The sequence below is a fragment of the Sarcophilus harrisii genome, chromosome 4 (assembly GCF_902635505.1).
Source record: "Sarcophilus harrisii chromosome 4, mSarHar1.11, whole genome shotgun sequence".
Classification (NCBI taxonomy): Eukaryota; Metazoa; Chordata; class Mammalia; order Dasyuromorphia; family Dasyuridae; genus Sarcophilus; species Sarcophilus harrisii.
The window spans coordinates 267,930,852-267,947,998 of record NC_045429.1 but is presented as its reverse complement, the minus strand read 5'-3'; the positions used below and the strand labels follow the sequence as shown (position 1 = coordinate 267,947,998).

The following is a 17,147-nucleotide window of genomic DNA, read 5'->3' as shown; positions in this document are numbered from 1 at the left end:
GATTAGGAACTTTAAATCCCAAGGATAAGTGACTTGTCCAGGATCATGCAGGTACTTTTTTGAGAACATGGGTTGTTGTTATCTTTTAAGGGAGAAAAAATTTCAGTGAAAGATTGTAGAACTAAGGGCATGTTGTTTTAAAAGGAATTGGAACGTGTGGTTCCTTAGAATTGCTTTTGAGATTTAGTTTGATCAATTTAGGTATTTGCTATCTTAATGGCTACTTGACATAAGGAATATATTTCTATCTGTTGTAACTTTGTAAGTTAACAGATTTTGCACACACACAGACAGTTGCATCCTTACAGGGTTAAGACTAACCCTTACAGGGTTAATTAATTGGGGAGCTCCTAGAAGAGGAAACTCCTGCTAATTAAGAACTGTTATTTTTTTCTGCAATTTATAGTCTTAGACTGTTGTAAAAACACAGAATTTTAAGTGACTTGCTTGATCATGCAGTTCATAGGTGGCAGAAGTAGTTATTTGAACTCAGTTCTTTGTAAGGGCTCCAAGGCTAGCTCTCTGTCAGCTATTCTTTGGTTGCCCCTTAAATAACTTGCATAAACCTTTTGTGAAAGATTAGGAAGCGTTGTTACTCCCCTTTTTCATATATGCATCTTTTGTATCCCCAACTAAAGTTTGTGAGGCAATAATAATGTTCTTTAGTAAGTAATATCCTCATTTTCAGGTACTGTAAGATTTGCTACCAGAGACCTATAACATGTTGCATTTTATTAGTATAAGTCTTTCCTTTTTGGTTTGTTTTAAAAACTTTCCTTAACTTGGGAAACAGTAATTTTAATCATGCAACTGAGCCTTTATTCCTTTTATTCTTCTGTAGGTCTTACTTGACACTGAGAAGGGAAATATGAATTTTGCAAATACTGATTTTTCTTCTCTCCTTTTTCCTATGAAATATATGGGAAAGAACTCTGCAAGCATCATCATTATGAGAGTATGGTGTTACTTGTGTTTTTAATTTTGCCAGGACTCCTTCTCATGGAGCTGAAGGATTGACTCCTCGAGGTGGGATGACTCCTAAACCCGTTGTTGGCACTACTCCAGGCAGAACCCCTCTAAGGGACAAGTTAAACATAAACCCTGAAGAAGGATTGGCAGATTACAATGATCCCTCATATGTGAAGCAGATGGTAAGAGACAAACATAGATCCTATTTTCATCTCTCTCTCTCTCTCTCTCTTTTTTTTTTTTTTTTTTTTTTTAAATCTTCTTTCATCATTTGGAGCTTGTGAGTAGTAAGTTTTGGGTAAATTTGTAAAATGAGACTTTTTTCTCTTTCTCAGTCTTATTAAAAATATCTCAAAATCTGCATTTAGAAACCAGAGGAAAAAAATGTTTTGAAGGAATTGAAAAAGTAACATCTTTTTTTTTTTCTTTTAAACTTCAGTAATACAACAAATGCTCATGGATAATAATGTATTTTCTTGGATTGGATTTCACTTTACCTTTTGTCAATTGTATTCCTAACTTCTGTGTTTTGTTTAAACTTATTTTCTTGTCATCTTATTTGTTAAATTGCGTAGTTAATTTTTTTCCTTGGTTTTTGTATTTAACACTTTTTAGGAAGAGACCCAATCTTGACATAATTTTAGCTCAAAGAATGGGTTGTATTGTCTTAATATTTACTAGTGAGATCTATAATATCCTTTTGGTTACTTTGTGACATGATATGTAGAAATTTAAAAAGCTACAAACTCTATTTCTGAGGTGCAAAATCACACACACACAGAGTCTTCTTTTGCACCCCTTGTTCCCTCATTAACCAACTTGCTCTGCCAAGCTTCAGCCTTGGATCACTCTCACCATCTTCCTTGTGCGGTTGAACAAAGCTTGAGAAATCATAAAACTGCTGACTAGGGCAATCACAATTCCTGTGATTTTTATACTTCCTTACTTATCCATTCATCACAGAAACTCTTTCAGACTTTTTTATCCCTCTTCAAATCCTTCCATAGTTCCCCTCTCACTTTTCTCTCAGCTTCATGCCAAGACCTCCTTCTTCTTTTGTCTCATTTTATATCATTCTGATGCCTTCTGCCACTATTTTCTCATTCGCCCCATCTCATATGGAGAAGTGACCCTTTTCATCAAGACAAGATCATCTGTATGCACCAGTGATTTCATTTCATCCCATCTTCTCCAGCAGATCGCTCCCTCCACCATCCCTTCTCTCTCACTTATCTTCAGTCTTTACCTGTCTTCTGGCTGCTCCCCTATAGCTTACCAATGTGTCATAGTTCCCTTGTGCTCAAAAAACCCTTTGGATCCATCCATCCCTACTAGCTCTTGTCCATGTTTTCCTACCTTTTGTGGTTAAATTCCTTGAGAAAGCTTTTACTTCTTTTCTTCTCACTTCTCATTATGATCTTAATGATTCTCATCTCATTGTTCAACTGAAACTATTTCCTAGTTGATTCAGGTAGCATGACAGAGTGGTGACTTAAGGAGCTGACATATTGTCCCCTATCTCTTCTGCCTTTTGTGTACAACCTATTTGAGAAGATCATCTACAATAAGTGCTTTTGCTTCCTCTCTTCTCGCTCTTCTTAATCTTGACTTCTGTCCTCCTCATTAACTGAAATTGGTCTCTCTAAAGTTACTAATGATCTTTTATCTTAACATTGTTGGTCGCTCTCTTTTTTCTAGACTCTTGGGCCACCATTCTTTTTTACAACTACTATCTGATTATTCCTTCTTGGTCTTCTTTGCTGGATTTTCAGTCAAATTAGATTTGCTAATTGTGGGTATTCATAGGCTGCTGCCCTGGACCATTTTTGCCCTTTATATTATTTCACTTGGAGATCTCATGAACTCCTGTGGATTTAGTTGTTGATTCTCAAATCTACTTATCCAACCATAACCTTTCTGTTGAATTCTAGTCTTAATACTATATTTGGGACACTTTGAATTGGATCCCACTAAAAAACTCACAATGTCCAAAACTGATCCTTCCTTGACCCCCCCAAAACAAAACAAAACACTTCCTCTTCTCCTAAATTGCTAATTAAGGTTGAGGTCCCATTGTGCTCCCAGTGGCTTAGGTGTACAGCCTAGGCATCATAGTTGACTCCTTATTCCCTTTTACCTTTCGTATTCTATCTGTGGCTGAGACCTATTGACTTATCTTTGTAACATCTTTTCTTCCTTCACATTATCACTATCATGGTACCACAGTCCTCATTACCTCACATTTGGACTATTAGATTTTCTGCTAATGAGTTTGCCTACTTAAGAGTTCTCCTTTCCCTTGTTCATCAATTCAGATATCAAGATCTTGCAGATTTGACCATTTCATGGAATAACCTCCCAAGATCAAATATAAAATCTTCTGGCATTCAAAGCCCTTTATAACTTAGTGTACCTCCTAATCCCCCATCTTTCTTATACTTTACTTCCTCCCCACCCATCTTCCAACTCCTGCTGTGATCCCATGACACTGAGGAAAATCTCATCTTTCCACAGGAAGCCCTTTCCTGATTTCCCTTAATTCTAGTGTCTTCCTTCTATTGATTATTTCCAACTTAATCTGTATATGGCTTTTTTGCACATAGTTGCTTATATGTGGTCTCCCCTGTCAGTCCCTTGTAAGTTCTTGAGGTTACTTCTCATGCCACAGAAAGAATTTAGAAATGTAGTATTATTGGTGTACTTTGAAATAGAAAACAATATATTAATTTACCCATAATCTTGACCACATTAATTTTATTAAAGCAGCTTTTCTTTTACATCTCTGCTTTGTCTTAACTGTTATCAGACTTTTAAAATTTATAATCTCACCATGCCTTGACTCTAGGCTTGTTGAATTTTTTTATCTCAAAGATATGAAGTAGTTTCCTTCTTATAATTCATTAGCTTTATCCTGTGAATAATACAGCAGTATCAGATTTTCATTAAAAATTCAGATATGTTTCACAATTGACAGTAGCCTTGCATAGCATGATAGTAATACAGAGGACATTGTTCTTTTTCTTATGGTATTCTTTGCACTCTGTGCTTCCCTGATATGTGCTTGTACCCCAAGATTGTTCTGCGCTCTAGACTTTCCCATTTCTTTCTCTCTTTCCTCTATCTAGTTTTACTTGATGTTCTCATCAGGTCCTTTGGGTTCCATTATCATCTATTTATAGATGACATCCAGGATATTTTAATTAAGGACAGCCTTAAGAGTTTGAAAATCCCTATTCATCAAATAAACATTGAGTTAATAATTCTATTTGGAGAAACATTGAATCTGATTGTTTATTGATCGATCCATCTGTGATTTCAAAAGATCTCATTTATTTTCAACAGGAAAGAGAATCTCGAGAACATCTCCGTTTAGGTTTGATGGGCCTTCCTGCTCCCAAGAATGACTTTGAAATTGTTCTGCCAGAAAATGCTGAAAAGGAGCTAGAAGACCGTGAAATTGATGAAACTTATGTAGAAGATGCTGCTGATGTAGATGCTCGAAAGCAGGTAACATTTGTGTAAGAAAATAAAGTTTGTGGTCTGTGTTTTGCAGGTTTAGGAAATGTTTTGGCTCTCACATTGAATAACTGGAATTTAGAGTTTTCCTTAGGGAGTTTAGATGGGAGTGAAAATGGTAGAAAATCATATCTTTATCTTTATTTTATGGAATTTTGTATAATTTAGTTTTATGATATTTATATTTATCATAAATCCCTGTCTATTTTGATGTATAGTCAACTCATTTTAGAAATTGAAACGAGTCTTTATGAATGGTATTTTGTTCACCTTTATATCTTAAGGAATGGCATTTTGATTGGGGTTGATGTTGGAGATGTAGCTCAATTCCTAAGGCTTTATTGTCTCAATAGAAAATAGTTCAGTTTAAAGAGTTTTTTGAGATGAATGAGAAGAAGTCAGTGGAAATGATAAAGTATATTTCCTGAAAGATTAGGATTTTTTTTGGTACAGGAAAGGAAAAAATATTTAATGGATGGGAGACTCAAAACAGTTTAGGAAATATTCTAGGTGATGGAAGCACATCCTTAGTCTCAAAAATGTGGAACATATTAGGAAATGTTTAATATCTAGGGCTTTATTGTCTCAAGAGAAAATGATAGAGATTTCCTTACTTCACACTTAGAATGTGTGATTAGCTTTAGCTTTAGAGATTGGAAGCTAAGTAAGCATATATATAGAAATATAGAGATTTTTTTTCAATTCACATTTATTAGGAAATGTCAGATTATTTTGTATTTGAATTAATAGGTATTTTTAAATGTTCTAGGCTATCCGAGATGCAGAACGTGTAAAGGAATTAAAACGAATGCACAAAGCTGTTCAGAAGGATCTGCCAAGACCTTCAGAAGTAAGAATTTAAAAATACCCATCTTTCTTCCTAACTTAAATTGTTTCTTTTGAGGATACCACCCTTAAGGTTCTCAATTTTGGAGCCATTTTTGAATTTTTTTCTTCTCCCTTACATTTCCTTTCAAGTTGTGATTCTGTTTTTCCACCATATCCTAAATCTGTCCCCTTCTCTCCTCTCACACTGTAAATACCTTAAATATCAGGTCTTTATCAATTCCCTTGAACTTCTGGCAGAAGCCTCCTACTTAGTCTCTCCAAATGTAGACTCTCTTCTTTCTAGTCTTTTCTCTTCACAATCACCAAATAGTGATAACCACACGCTGCTTCAATAATTCTCTCCTTTCTCTAAAATCAAATATAGATTTCCCTTAAACCTGAGGCCAGCCTGCTTCTCCAGGTTTGTTGCACAGTGCTATTCCTTGTGTGCTTTATGTTCTAGCTCGTTACACAGTACTCTCCATATCTTTAGTGTTTGTGAGTCAAACTGGCCTAGGTGCTGTTTCTTGTGCTCAGCCTTCCAACTTTGTCTTTGCATAGTCTGAGCCTCCTTACCTGTGCCTTGTAGAATCCTGATAATTTTAAAGTTTGCTTCTGGTGTAGCTTTTCACAGGATTGCTGCACTTGTTATTCTTTGTCCTCTTCTAGAAATTATTTGATATTTAATTTGAACATACTTTGCCAAAAGTTTTTCCCCCAAAGGAATATAAAGTCTGGAAATTACTTGGTGTTTATTTTGTATTAAATGTTCTATATAAATATTGTTTTCTCTCAAGAGAATATAAGCTTCTAAAGGATAGGAAAATAAGCTTCTAAAGAATAGGAAAATAATTTCATTATTTGTAATCCCATTGCCTGCACAATTTGGTGGATAAGTGCTTCAATGCTTGTTGAATGAATGAATAAGTCTTTTAATGAAATATCCATTCTTTTCATACGATTCATCAATCTTTTACCTGGCCCATATAATTTTATCTAGTTAAATTATTTCATTTTTGTACTATATAGGCTTAAGAAATTTTGACAGCTTGTCAATTTAGTCCTTTAATATATTTCAGTGGTATTCAGAAATTATACAAGTAAAGAAATGCTTTAAAATTTGGAAAAATTTGTTGCTTGATTTACACTAGGACAATAGCAGCCTAAATATTCCTTAAACTTTCGTTGTATTTGGTAATTGATTATGTTTAATCATATCATGTATTTTTTTTTAAATTTTAGGTAAATGAAACTATCCTAAGACCCTTAAATGTAGAACCACCACTAACAGACCTACAGAAAAGTGAAGAACTGATTAAAAAAGAAATGATCACAATGCTTCATTATGATCTTCTGCATCATCCTTATGGAGAACAAGCTGGAAATAAAAAGGGGAAAACTGTAGGATTTGGAAATAATAGTACTGAGCATATAACTTATCTAGAACACAACCCCTATGAGAAATTCTCCAAAGATGAACTCAAGAAGGTATGGTGTAACTAGAATATTTTTATATCTGATACACAAATTATATCTATGAATTTTGATCATTTTCACACTGATCAACAATTGAAAAATTCATTCAGAATCTAGGTGTTTATTATAAGCATAAAGAGAAATTGTTTTATGATGTAAACCGCTTATTGTTCATTAGCAATTTTAGGAGCTTTTTTTACCCAGTTATTATTGTTCTACCCCCCTTGTTAGAATAAACGAAGACTGCAGAATTGGGCCCATTGAATTTCTTAAAACTTTTTTTAAGTAGGTGCTTTTGGCCAAGGAGATGAGAAAACTTAGATGTTCTTACAAAATATACAAAAATTTACCATCTTTGAGAGTAGCAGTTTTATCAGATAAAATCATCATTTTGTTGGCATGTTTCAAATTCTGAGCCTTGTTAGTGTGGTAGGTGAAGAAAGATTACTATGATCATATAATTGTTCTTACTGCTATTGGTTACTTAGGCTTTAATGGTGCTGCTACTTGACTTTCAATAAATTGTTGCTAATTTAGAGTTATGGGGGAGGTAAGCACATAGAGATAATTTTTTTAGCACATTCCATGCTAATTCAGGGGTTTTATAATTTTATTTACTCAAATTTCTTCTATTGAAAATTTTTTAAAAATTGCAATCTTCCTTGTATAAATCTTTTCTATTTCTTCCCTCTTTTCCTCTCTACTCCCCCCCCCCCCCCCCCCATCTTAATTGTTTTTCCTGATTTGACATAGTGGCCATTATTAGGAATCATCCTGTCAGTCTTTATAATTTACTTTAGATAAAAAGGTTTAAGTAGGATTCTAAGCATGGATTTGGATCAAGGCAGGGAGAAAGAGTATGAGAAGTAAATCCTGGTTAATTTTACTCTGAATGCTCTTTTACTTTGTATCATTATTTTGTAGTAAATGGGAATGAGATTTGGATCAATGTTCCAATAATCAGTTAATTAGCTCTTTTTGAGTAAAGATCATAAAAGAGGAAGGAGAAGTGAGAAAAAATGAAATATGTAGACTAATACAACTTCAGCTTACAGTGTTGACTAATAAAGGTTCTTGGAGGAAGTTATATTTTTGATACTTTTTCAGTAGTATAATTTAAATTGTAATGTAGTGAAAGTAGGATATTAAAGCTAAAAGGGATATTTAAGATCATCTAATCCAACCTACCAGTTTTCTAGGTAAGGAAACTGAAGTTTAGAATAGCAGTAATTTGCTTATTAAGGCCACACAAATTAATAGTGATACAGCAAGGCCGGAGAAGTTTGTTATTCTGAATTAACTACTTCTAATTACTTGGAATCCTTTGTGTGTTTTTTGTTTATTTGTATTTTGTCATTATCACTTTTCTAGTGTTTTTGAAATTATTAAATTATTATTTTTGCAAAATAGATGAAATAATTTCTCTTTGCTTACTTTTTTTTTTTACAGTAAACTCATTCTTTATAGATTATACCACAGTAAATTTGAGCCTTTTCTCTAGTTACCACAAAAACTTAATTATGAGTTTTTGTCACATATGATATTAATATAATTTTGATATGAAATCATGGTATTTTATAAAGGGACTTCTAGTTTAGCTGAATAGGAATCCTTTTGTCAAGATCAGTCATTAAATAGCAGTCTTGTTCAGTTTCCATTCTACCATACTATATTATCCTCTAGCCCACACCTCTCTATTTGATCATGAAACTTCCAAGTTTCTGTAACAGTTCCATAATCTATTAATGCACTGTTTTGGGCTACTTTGATCTCTTCCATTTATGAATTTCTCTTGTTTTTACTTACATCACCCAATTTGATACTGGAATGTAAACTAAATTGTTTCTTTATCTAATTTAGTTAAACAAATCCAACAAATATTTATTTAGCATCTACCATGTATAAGTCATTACACCAGGTGAAATGAGGGGTAGTGATGAAGTAGATAATCATGCCCTTGTGAAGCTGTAAAATATAATTGTTTGGAAAAGACATGGTATTACAGATTTAGAACTCAAATATAGATGAAGAAATTGGGACTTGGGAAAGTGGGATTTATCCAAGACCATACAGTAATAAGTATTGGGGGTATGATTTGGATCCAGCTTTTCTGGCTCCAGAGCTGGTGTTCTTTCCACTGTATTTTGAGCACAGGTAATAGCAGCACAAAATGTAAGAAAGTTTTATTCATAAGAGGGTTGTATGGTATGCAAAATAATTACTGCTCTCCCTTTTCTCTGTGATCTTGGGCAAGTTATATTATTCTTTAGTTTCCTCTTAAGTAAAATGAGAGTTTGGGATTAGATGATCTATAAAGCTCAACATATTAAGAGGCTAAGACTGCTTATCACATCATTACAAATTAGTTAAACCCAAAAGAACCTTTTAAAAATAATTTTTCTTTTATTTTGTGTCTTTTTTTGGCAATTAAATTTTATTTTTTTGCAAGGAACAAAAATGGTTCTTGTTTCTAATTGAAAAAAAAAAAAGGAAAAAACAAAACCCTTATAAAGATATGCATGGTCAAGCCAAACATTATTTTTTTGACCATTCTGAAAATATACATTTTGTACCTTGAATCCATCACCTCTTGTCACCAAGGATTGGTGACATGTTTCATCATCAGCCCTCTGAAAATCATGGCTTAGTCATTGTGTTAATTAGTTTCTAAATCTTTCAGAGTTTATTATTTTTAGATTTCTAATATGATTGCATAAATTGTTATTTTTGCTCTTTTCACTTCACTCTGCTTCAGTTTACAAAGTCTACACCCAGAGAGAGGAGTGTGGGAACTGAATATAGACCATAACATAGCATTTTCACTCTTTCTATTATTTGCTTGCATTTTGTTTTTTCTGTTTTTTTTTTCTTCTTGATCCGATTTTTCTTGTGTAGAAAGATAACTGTATAAATCTCTATACATACATTGGATTTAACATATTTAACAGTGGATTACCTGCTATCTAAGGGGGAAGGGAAGGAGGGGAAAATTTGGAACACAGGATTTTGCAAGGGACAGTGTTGAAAAATTACTCATGCATATGTTTTGTAAACAAACTTTAATTAAAAAAAAATAAAGATTAAAAAAAAGACAGTCTTCTCAGATTTCACCAAAACCATCCTTTTGTCTTTTCTTATGGCACAGTGGCATTCCATTCCATTCATGTGCCACAATTTGTGTTGTCAGTCTCCCCAACTCATAAATACCCACCCACACCCACACCCACCCACCGAATTTTTTAATTCTTTGCTACTATAAAAATGGTTGCTATGAATATTTTAAAATATATTGGGGTTTTTTTTTCTCTTGTTAATCAGTTTTGGTCTAGGTGGTAATATTTGTAGATCAATGGAATATGCCATTGATTGACTTTTGAGGCATAATTACAAATTGTTTACAAAATGAATTGGATTAATTCACAATCTTACCAATTATGCATTAATGTTCCTGGTTTCCCACAGCTCTTCTGTATTTTTCATTTTATATTTTTGTTAACTTGGCCCCTCTAATGGGTGTAAAGTGTAGCTTTAAAGTTGTCATTTTGCATTTTTCTAATTATTAGTCATTTGGAACATTTATGGCTATTGATAGCTTAAAAACTGCCTTTTCTTATCCTTGAATCATTTTGGTTGGGGAATGGCTCATATACTTAAATTTATCTTGGAAATGGCTTTTCTCATAGGTTCTTGCTGCAAAGATTTTCTCCCATTCTTTCCTCTTAATTTTAATTGCATGGATTTTTAAATATGGAAGCCTTCAAGATTATTGATTCCAGGTTTCTTCCCTTTTCAGATGAGGGAAATTGACAGGGTTCAGAGAGTTTTGCCATGTGAAATATGGTGGCAAAATTTTCAGCTAGTTTAACTAGAAGAATGAGGAAAAAGTAGGCTTTTAGAAAAATTAAATAGGCCATGTTTTTAAAAATAATGACATATTCTAAATATATTCTCTTATTTTACTTTAAATGTGGGTTTTATATGATGGTCACTTTTCCTTGATCCAAAATCTTTTGGGCTTATGTTTATTTTCCTACATTACCAGCAAGATTTAAAGCTTATTACAGTATTCAAAGGGTTAGTTGCCAGTTTATTATCAGCAATATATCATACTGGTAAAAGGCCATAAAGGCAAAGGTAGACTTTTAACATATGTCTGGACTGCCTTTTTGACAGTGTACCATGGTGGAGTTGGGCAGATTTCCCCATACTCTTTACAGTTGATAAGAGAGGCTGAGCTTACTGAAATTTGTCCTATGTCCCTCACTCTATACTCTGACAGCCCAGAGGATATTCCCAAAGAAGAGACATATATTTTAGTAAAAAAACAAAACAAAACAAACAAAAAAACCTCATAGCTTGATTCATATTCACAATATTTATTACAGTCTGTAAGGCATAAATGAAACAAAAGGGTTTGGAAGACAGAAGAAGGAAAGGGAACATGAATAGTATTTGGCATTTGACTAAAATTTTAAATCACTACTTGGTATGATTTCATAGAGCTCTTAAGTTCATTTTGTATAACTATATAGTTTCTTCTACCAAGTTTTGCCTTGCCTTGGAAAACTAAAGCTTTTATAAAGTTTTCATTATAAACTTGGTGATGGCAGGTGTTCATGGTGTTCTTACTTATTTAAATTATTACCACAAACAGGCTCAAGACCTTTTGACACAGGAGATGGAAGTAGTAAAGCAAGGAATGAGCCATGGTGAGCTGTCCAATGAAGCTTATAACCAGGTGTGGGAAGAATGTTACAGTCAAGTTTTATATTTACCTGGGCAGAGCCGATACACACGAGCCAACTTGGCTAGCAAAAAAGACAGGATTGAATCTCTTGAAAAGAGACTTGAGGTTGGTATCCTTTTTTTCTTCTTTCTTATAAAATGTGACGTCTTTATAATACTGATTCCCTACTAAGCCAAATCTTAGTGTTGCTGAAAGATGCAGAATGAGAGAACTTTAGTATGTTTTAAATTTAAAACAGGTTATCATGCCCCATACCCTAATAATTGCCAAAAAAGAAATAAGCAGAATAGCTTTCTAATCCTCCTTGTCCTTGTTTAGTAATTATACAGAGAAATTGATGGGACCTCAGGGTATTACCCAGGCCCATTGTAAGTCTGTAGCATTTAAGTTTGAGTGGAATTAACTCTGGACACTTTTCAGGGCCAATTGAAAGCCCTCCTCTAGGATCAAGGATCATGCATTTCCTCTTAACGGAAATGTCTGTACTTAGGGGGCTTGCTTCCTAGTGCCAATAAAGCAAAATTGAAAAGCTGCTCCCTTTGCTAGTAGTAGTTTACACAAACTCTAGGGTATAGTGGTAGAGCAGAGATGCTTTACCTGGGTTATGGCTTAATGATTTTACATGTCTGTGAAGTAAGTTGGAATGTATCAAATGGAATTTCACAGCATGTGGTTTCTTTATATAAGCTGAATGTTTTGAATTCCGGAAGCTGTGTTGGCTTTTTGCCAGTGGTGTGCCAACTGCGGGACAGCAGACTGAACTGCTTGTGAGGTTCATGAGGGTGGATTTTTTTGAGATCTCAGAGTCAGACTGCTCACAGGAAGGGATAAGTGTTCTACAATTGGAATGTCAAGATTTACTTCTTAGAGCTAAAATTATTATTTTTTCCACTGGGCAAGTTTAACAATTTTATTTCTTGGGAATAAATCACAGCAATATATTTTTAATTTGAAAACTGTTCGGAGTCTTTAAATAATCTGTTTTCTATAAAAATATGTCTATGGACCCCTGTTTGGTGTTGTTTTTTCAACCACCAAACTTAAAAATTGGAGAGATCTGCTCCAAGAGAGTGGGTATCATGGATGGGGGAGGCATGAGTTTGGTTTCCTCATGAAGAAATCTTCAGAGCAAACTTTAGAGGTTTTCATTGCTTACATTTAACTGAATACTAAAGCTGTACTTAATATCTTCCAGTAGGGTGTACTGTTGCTCTGTGTTTATTTTTACTTTACTATAAGAGTGATAGTAAAATGTTGGTTGATTTGTGAACTTTATTTTCTATTATGTGGATTTCATTTTTTAAAAAATAGGTTTTTAGTGGTATTTTTTGTTTTTTACATCATCATAGTTATTCCTGGTATTCCTCCTCTGTCCTTGTTAATCATTTTCAGTGAAATGATTTCTAGCATGTGTTAAAATGAGTGTAATAGTCAGAATTTAGGTCTAGCCCTTAAATTTAAAAAGGTTTGAAAGTGATATAAATTGTTATTTAAGGAAGTTTGGCTGAAAAGTAAATTATGACATGTTAGTTATAAAATGTTTATATATATATATATATATATATATATATATATCATTCATATATATGTTAGTTATAAAATCCTTCCTTAGAGGTGGGAAGTGATACTTCTCCCAAAATTTTACTGGCAGGGTTAATTTATGGAAGATACATTATGTAGCATTAAGTTCTTAGAAATAGAGATTGACTTTAATACTGCAAATAAGATAATATAGTCAGCAATTCATTGTAGTGTCTCTGAATTATATGGCCACTTCTCACTTTATGGAATTTTTCTAGCAAAATTATCTGCACAAAGAATATGAACAATCCTATTTCTCTTCTGGCTTCTATTATAAAGTCAGAATCATTTGCTAAGAAAAAAGTTCCATTAAACAGAAGAAAACGGAAGAAAAAAACATTAGTTCAGATGGTTGTTAACTTCATGGTATGCTGAGTGGGGCTGTTCTTGCAAGGATCGCTTGCCACTTATGTAAACTCTTAAGACTTGGCACATTGATAGCTCTAGTGTAGCAGCATTGATAATAAGATTCAGTAAAATCAATTAATTTGTGTCATACAGCTTGTATTTAGCAAAGATGAGTTTCTTGAATTTTTTTCCCCTCTGTTGCATTTCAGTATGACATGATCTTCCATACAGTTTAGGCATTACATAGAAAATAAAATCACCCATGGTTCCCTAGAATTTTTTATCTTAATAAAATCTGACAAACAGGAAGATAATGAAAAAACTTTTCAAATTGACTCAAAGGCAGTTTACTTTTCCTTTCTTGTGTTTGATGATTTTAGTTGTCTACTCTTTATTTTTTCCTTCCTTTCAAAGTTTACCTTCTATAAATTATTTTTGTAGTTTCTTGGAATCCATAGCCCAGTGTTTTGAGCCGGAGATTTTTACAAAGCTCAAATTAGGTGTAATTTTTGGCATTAAATGGATGCTAGTAGTTTAGAAATTATTAAAATTACTGGTGATTTGGGGATTGTTAAATGACTCAACAGTATGGGGTGAGGTAACTATTATAGGTAGAACCTTCCAGGATATAAAAAGCTGCCATAATTATTCATGAACAGTTTTTGAGTAAAAGGGTTATCTTAATATTATTATTAAGACCCAAGTTTTCCTCTTGTATGAATAAGTCAGTGTGATAACTTCTTTGTTTAGTTCTCATGGAAACTGTTGTGCCAAAAGACCTAGCAACTCGTTTCCTATGAATCCTTTTCCTGAACAGGTTGGGAGAATAAGTAGGAGGATGTGTATAAAACATTCACTTGATGATGTGTAGTAAACCAGATCTATAGATTATAGCACCTGCACATTGCACATGCTCTCTTTCCCTCTATCCCCCTTCCCTTCTCTTCATAATACCTCCTCTTTTCCTCCTTTTTTCTCCTTATCCCCACCTCCATATTCCTCTCAGTGCAAGAAATATTGATAAATTTGTGAATGCATAATAATTGGATTTGGCATTTAATGAATCTCCACTCCTTGATGGCTCTGAATAAGATGGTATTATATGGTTCTTGATTTACTGTGAAACACAACATAGCACAGTCAATCCAGAACTTACACATTTGATTTTAGAATGTGTTTATTTTTATTTTGAATATAAGTAAAGTAACATATAAATATTTTGGAAGTGATATGTAAGCATTTCAGATATGGTTATGATTCACAGTGGAGTTGACTTGCAGATTAAGGAACCTCCATGGTGCACCCAGTTTGAAATATAGGTTATTGAAATCACATTCAAATAGAAACAGATCCCTGCAGTTATATATTGACTTTGAAAAATACAAATTAACAATTATAATTGTATCAAATATTTATTTTGTTAAACATTTCCAGATTGTGTTTTAATCTAGATCTTGCACTGAAGAGCTTTGCACCCAGACAGTGAGTTTAACATAGCTGGTGAAACCTCAAAATTAGACATAATGAACAAGTACTTCATCAGAAATATTGCTTCTGAATTTGAAAAACAATGAAATGGGAGTCTTTTATGACTTCTGACTCTCTTTAGACAGGTGAAGAAAAAAAGACTGCACTAAAACTCTTCTTTCAGCTCCTTCTGTTTAAAAAAGAAATTGTGTAAAAAATTGTTGTTTTTGGAGGTTGAGACATTGACTTGGGAAGAATGAGGAATGGACATTCAAGGGTGATTGCCCATTGATGGCAGAGTAAAAATCATGCAATGTACTCTTACTATTTTACTGACAGACAAAGCATGCTGCTTGGACAAAGCCAGCTAGGAACTGGCAAATGATCCCTTATTGAATGGTGGTGTAAATAGCCCCAGATATGTACAGGACAGTCTTAACAGTTGGTATTCATAACAACCCTTAGTCATTGAAGAAAAATGAAATTCTTATTCTACAAAGGCAGGGGAAACACAGGTATACTTACACTAATGTTTATTGGTTGTGGGAAAACAGTTTGGGGCACATCAACCTAGATTATAAAGGTAGAGTTAGAGCCAGATGCATTTTAGAAGACCATCTAGTCTAGCCTCCTTTTAAAAAGAAACAAATGAAGAAGTGTGTGTGTGTGTGTGTCTTTGTCTGTGTGTATATGTACATAAAGCAGTTAGTTCCATAAGAGAGATTGTATTTTAGAGCACGTCGCTGAGGCTTTTCTGACTTCTCCACTCTGGCGGCAGCATTGTTTTGGTTTTGAGGACTCATACGATCTATCAATTAGCATTATTTAAAAAAATCTCTTCTGGAATGTTTCTTTTTCCTCAGAACTTATTCTTGGTTAGAACTGGGGTTTCTTTCTTGGTGTTCTTATTTTTATTTTTGCCAAGTATAGAGCACTAGGAATTTATTCTAACTTCAAAAGAGCCAAACAACATTCAAGGTGTAGTCAGCAGCCCTCTTGTGGTGAGGTTTGGTGATAATAAATTGTGATTGCTTTTGCAAAATGACATTGGTTAGGGAAATAGAGGAGTGCTATTTGGATTATATGGGCAGCTAGGTGGCCCAAAGGATAGAGTGCTAGGTGTGGAGTCAGGAAGTCCTGAATTCAAATGTAGCCTTAGACACTTAGGTAGTAGCTATGTAATTCTGGAGCTGGAGAAGGAAATGACGAACTACTTCAGTTTCTTTGTCTAAGCTGAATGGAGTCTTGAAGAATCAGACATGACTGCAATGACTGAACAAAAACAACAAAAATTTTCAGACTCAGACTGGAAACAATTGAAATAAAAATAATTTAATTTGTAAAAGGGCAGTCTCCTCAGCTATTTGGAAAATTTAGCTATCCAAGATGAATACATTTTTAAAGTTTCTGGTTATTTACTTTAGTCTACTTGTTTGTTCATTAATTGAAATAAGTGCTCTTTTAACTTGAAGAATTTTTTATTTGTCTTGTGTTATAACTTTAGAAGAAATTAAGTAATTTGAAGCACTTTTTTGGCATGCTACAGAAATAACTTATAAATATGCAATATGTAAAACACATTTTAAATTTTGTTTTACCCCTTGAAACCAAATGGTGATCCATATGTTTTTAAATGGATACATCTTTGCCTTCAGAGGAATACACAGTTCACAAAACCACTAAAGTGAGAGAGTTGTTGACAGGGACTATAGAAGGCATTTGTGTTGTATTAGTAGTTGTAGAGAATTTATTATAACTTACTGTGGGGCATCATGAATAGTTTCAGAATACAGAGCCATGATATTCACTTTAAAATAGAGCCTGTTATTCAGGTAGAATAGTTGAGACACATTATGAATATCTGACACAGGTGCTGCTATACAGCCCACCTCACTCCCTTTTTTCATCTATTTTCATTTATATACATCATATTGCAAGCTTACCTGTAATAATCTCTCTCTGATCTTCCTGTAAGTAGTAGAATAGCTTCTTTGTTTCCAATGCAGCTGCTAGATTGATTTTAAAGACCAGGTCTAACTCTCTCCTGCTCAAGAAGCCTGAACAGATCATCTTTAACTCCAAAATGAAATACAAATTTGTGTGTGTGTGAGTGTGTGTGTGTGTGTGTGTGTGTGTGTGTGTGTGTGTGGTATATCCTGCTTGTAGAATATACACATATATATTTGTGTACAAATATTGCTGAATGTTAGCAAAT

General features: G+C 33.6%; 1 protein-coding gene across 1 annotated transcript in view; it reads left to right on the top strand.

The window, feature by feature from the left end:
* The window catches only part of CDC5L (cell division cycle 5 like), a 46,505-nt gene that overhangs the window by 25,132 nt on the left and 4,226 nt on the right, over window positions 1-17,147 (top strand). Inside the window, exons 10-14 of the mRNA XM_003769088.4 lie at window positions 989-1,151; window positions 4,312-4,476; window positions 5,255-5,335; window positions 6,556-6,801; window positions 11,444-11,641. Coding sequence (XP_003769136.1) covers window positions 989-1,151; window positions 4,312-4,476; window positions 5,255-5,335; window positions 6,556-6,801; window positions 11,444-11,641 — 853 coding nt within the window. The remainder of the gene's footprint in view (window positions 1-988; window positions 1,152-4,311; window positions 4,477-5,254; window positions 5,336-6,555; window positions 6,802-11,443; window positions 11,642-17,147) is intronic.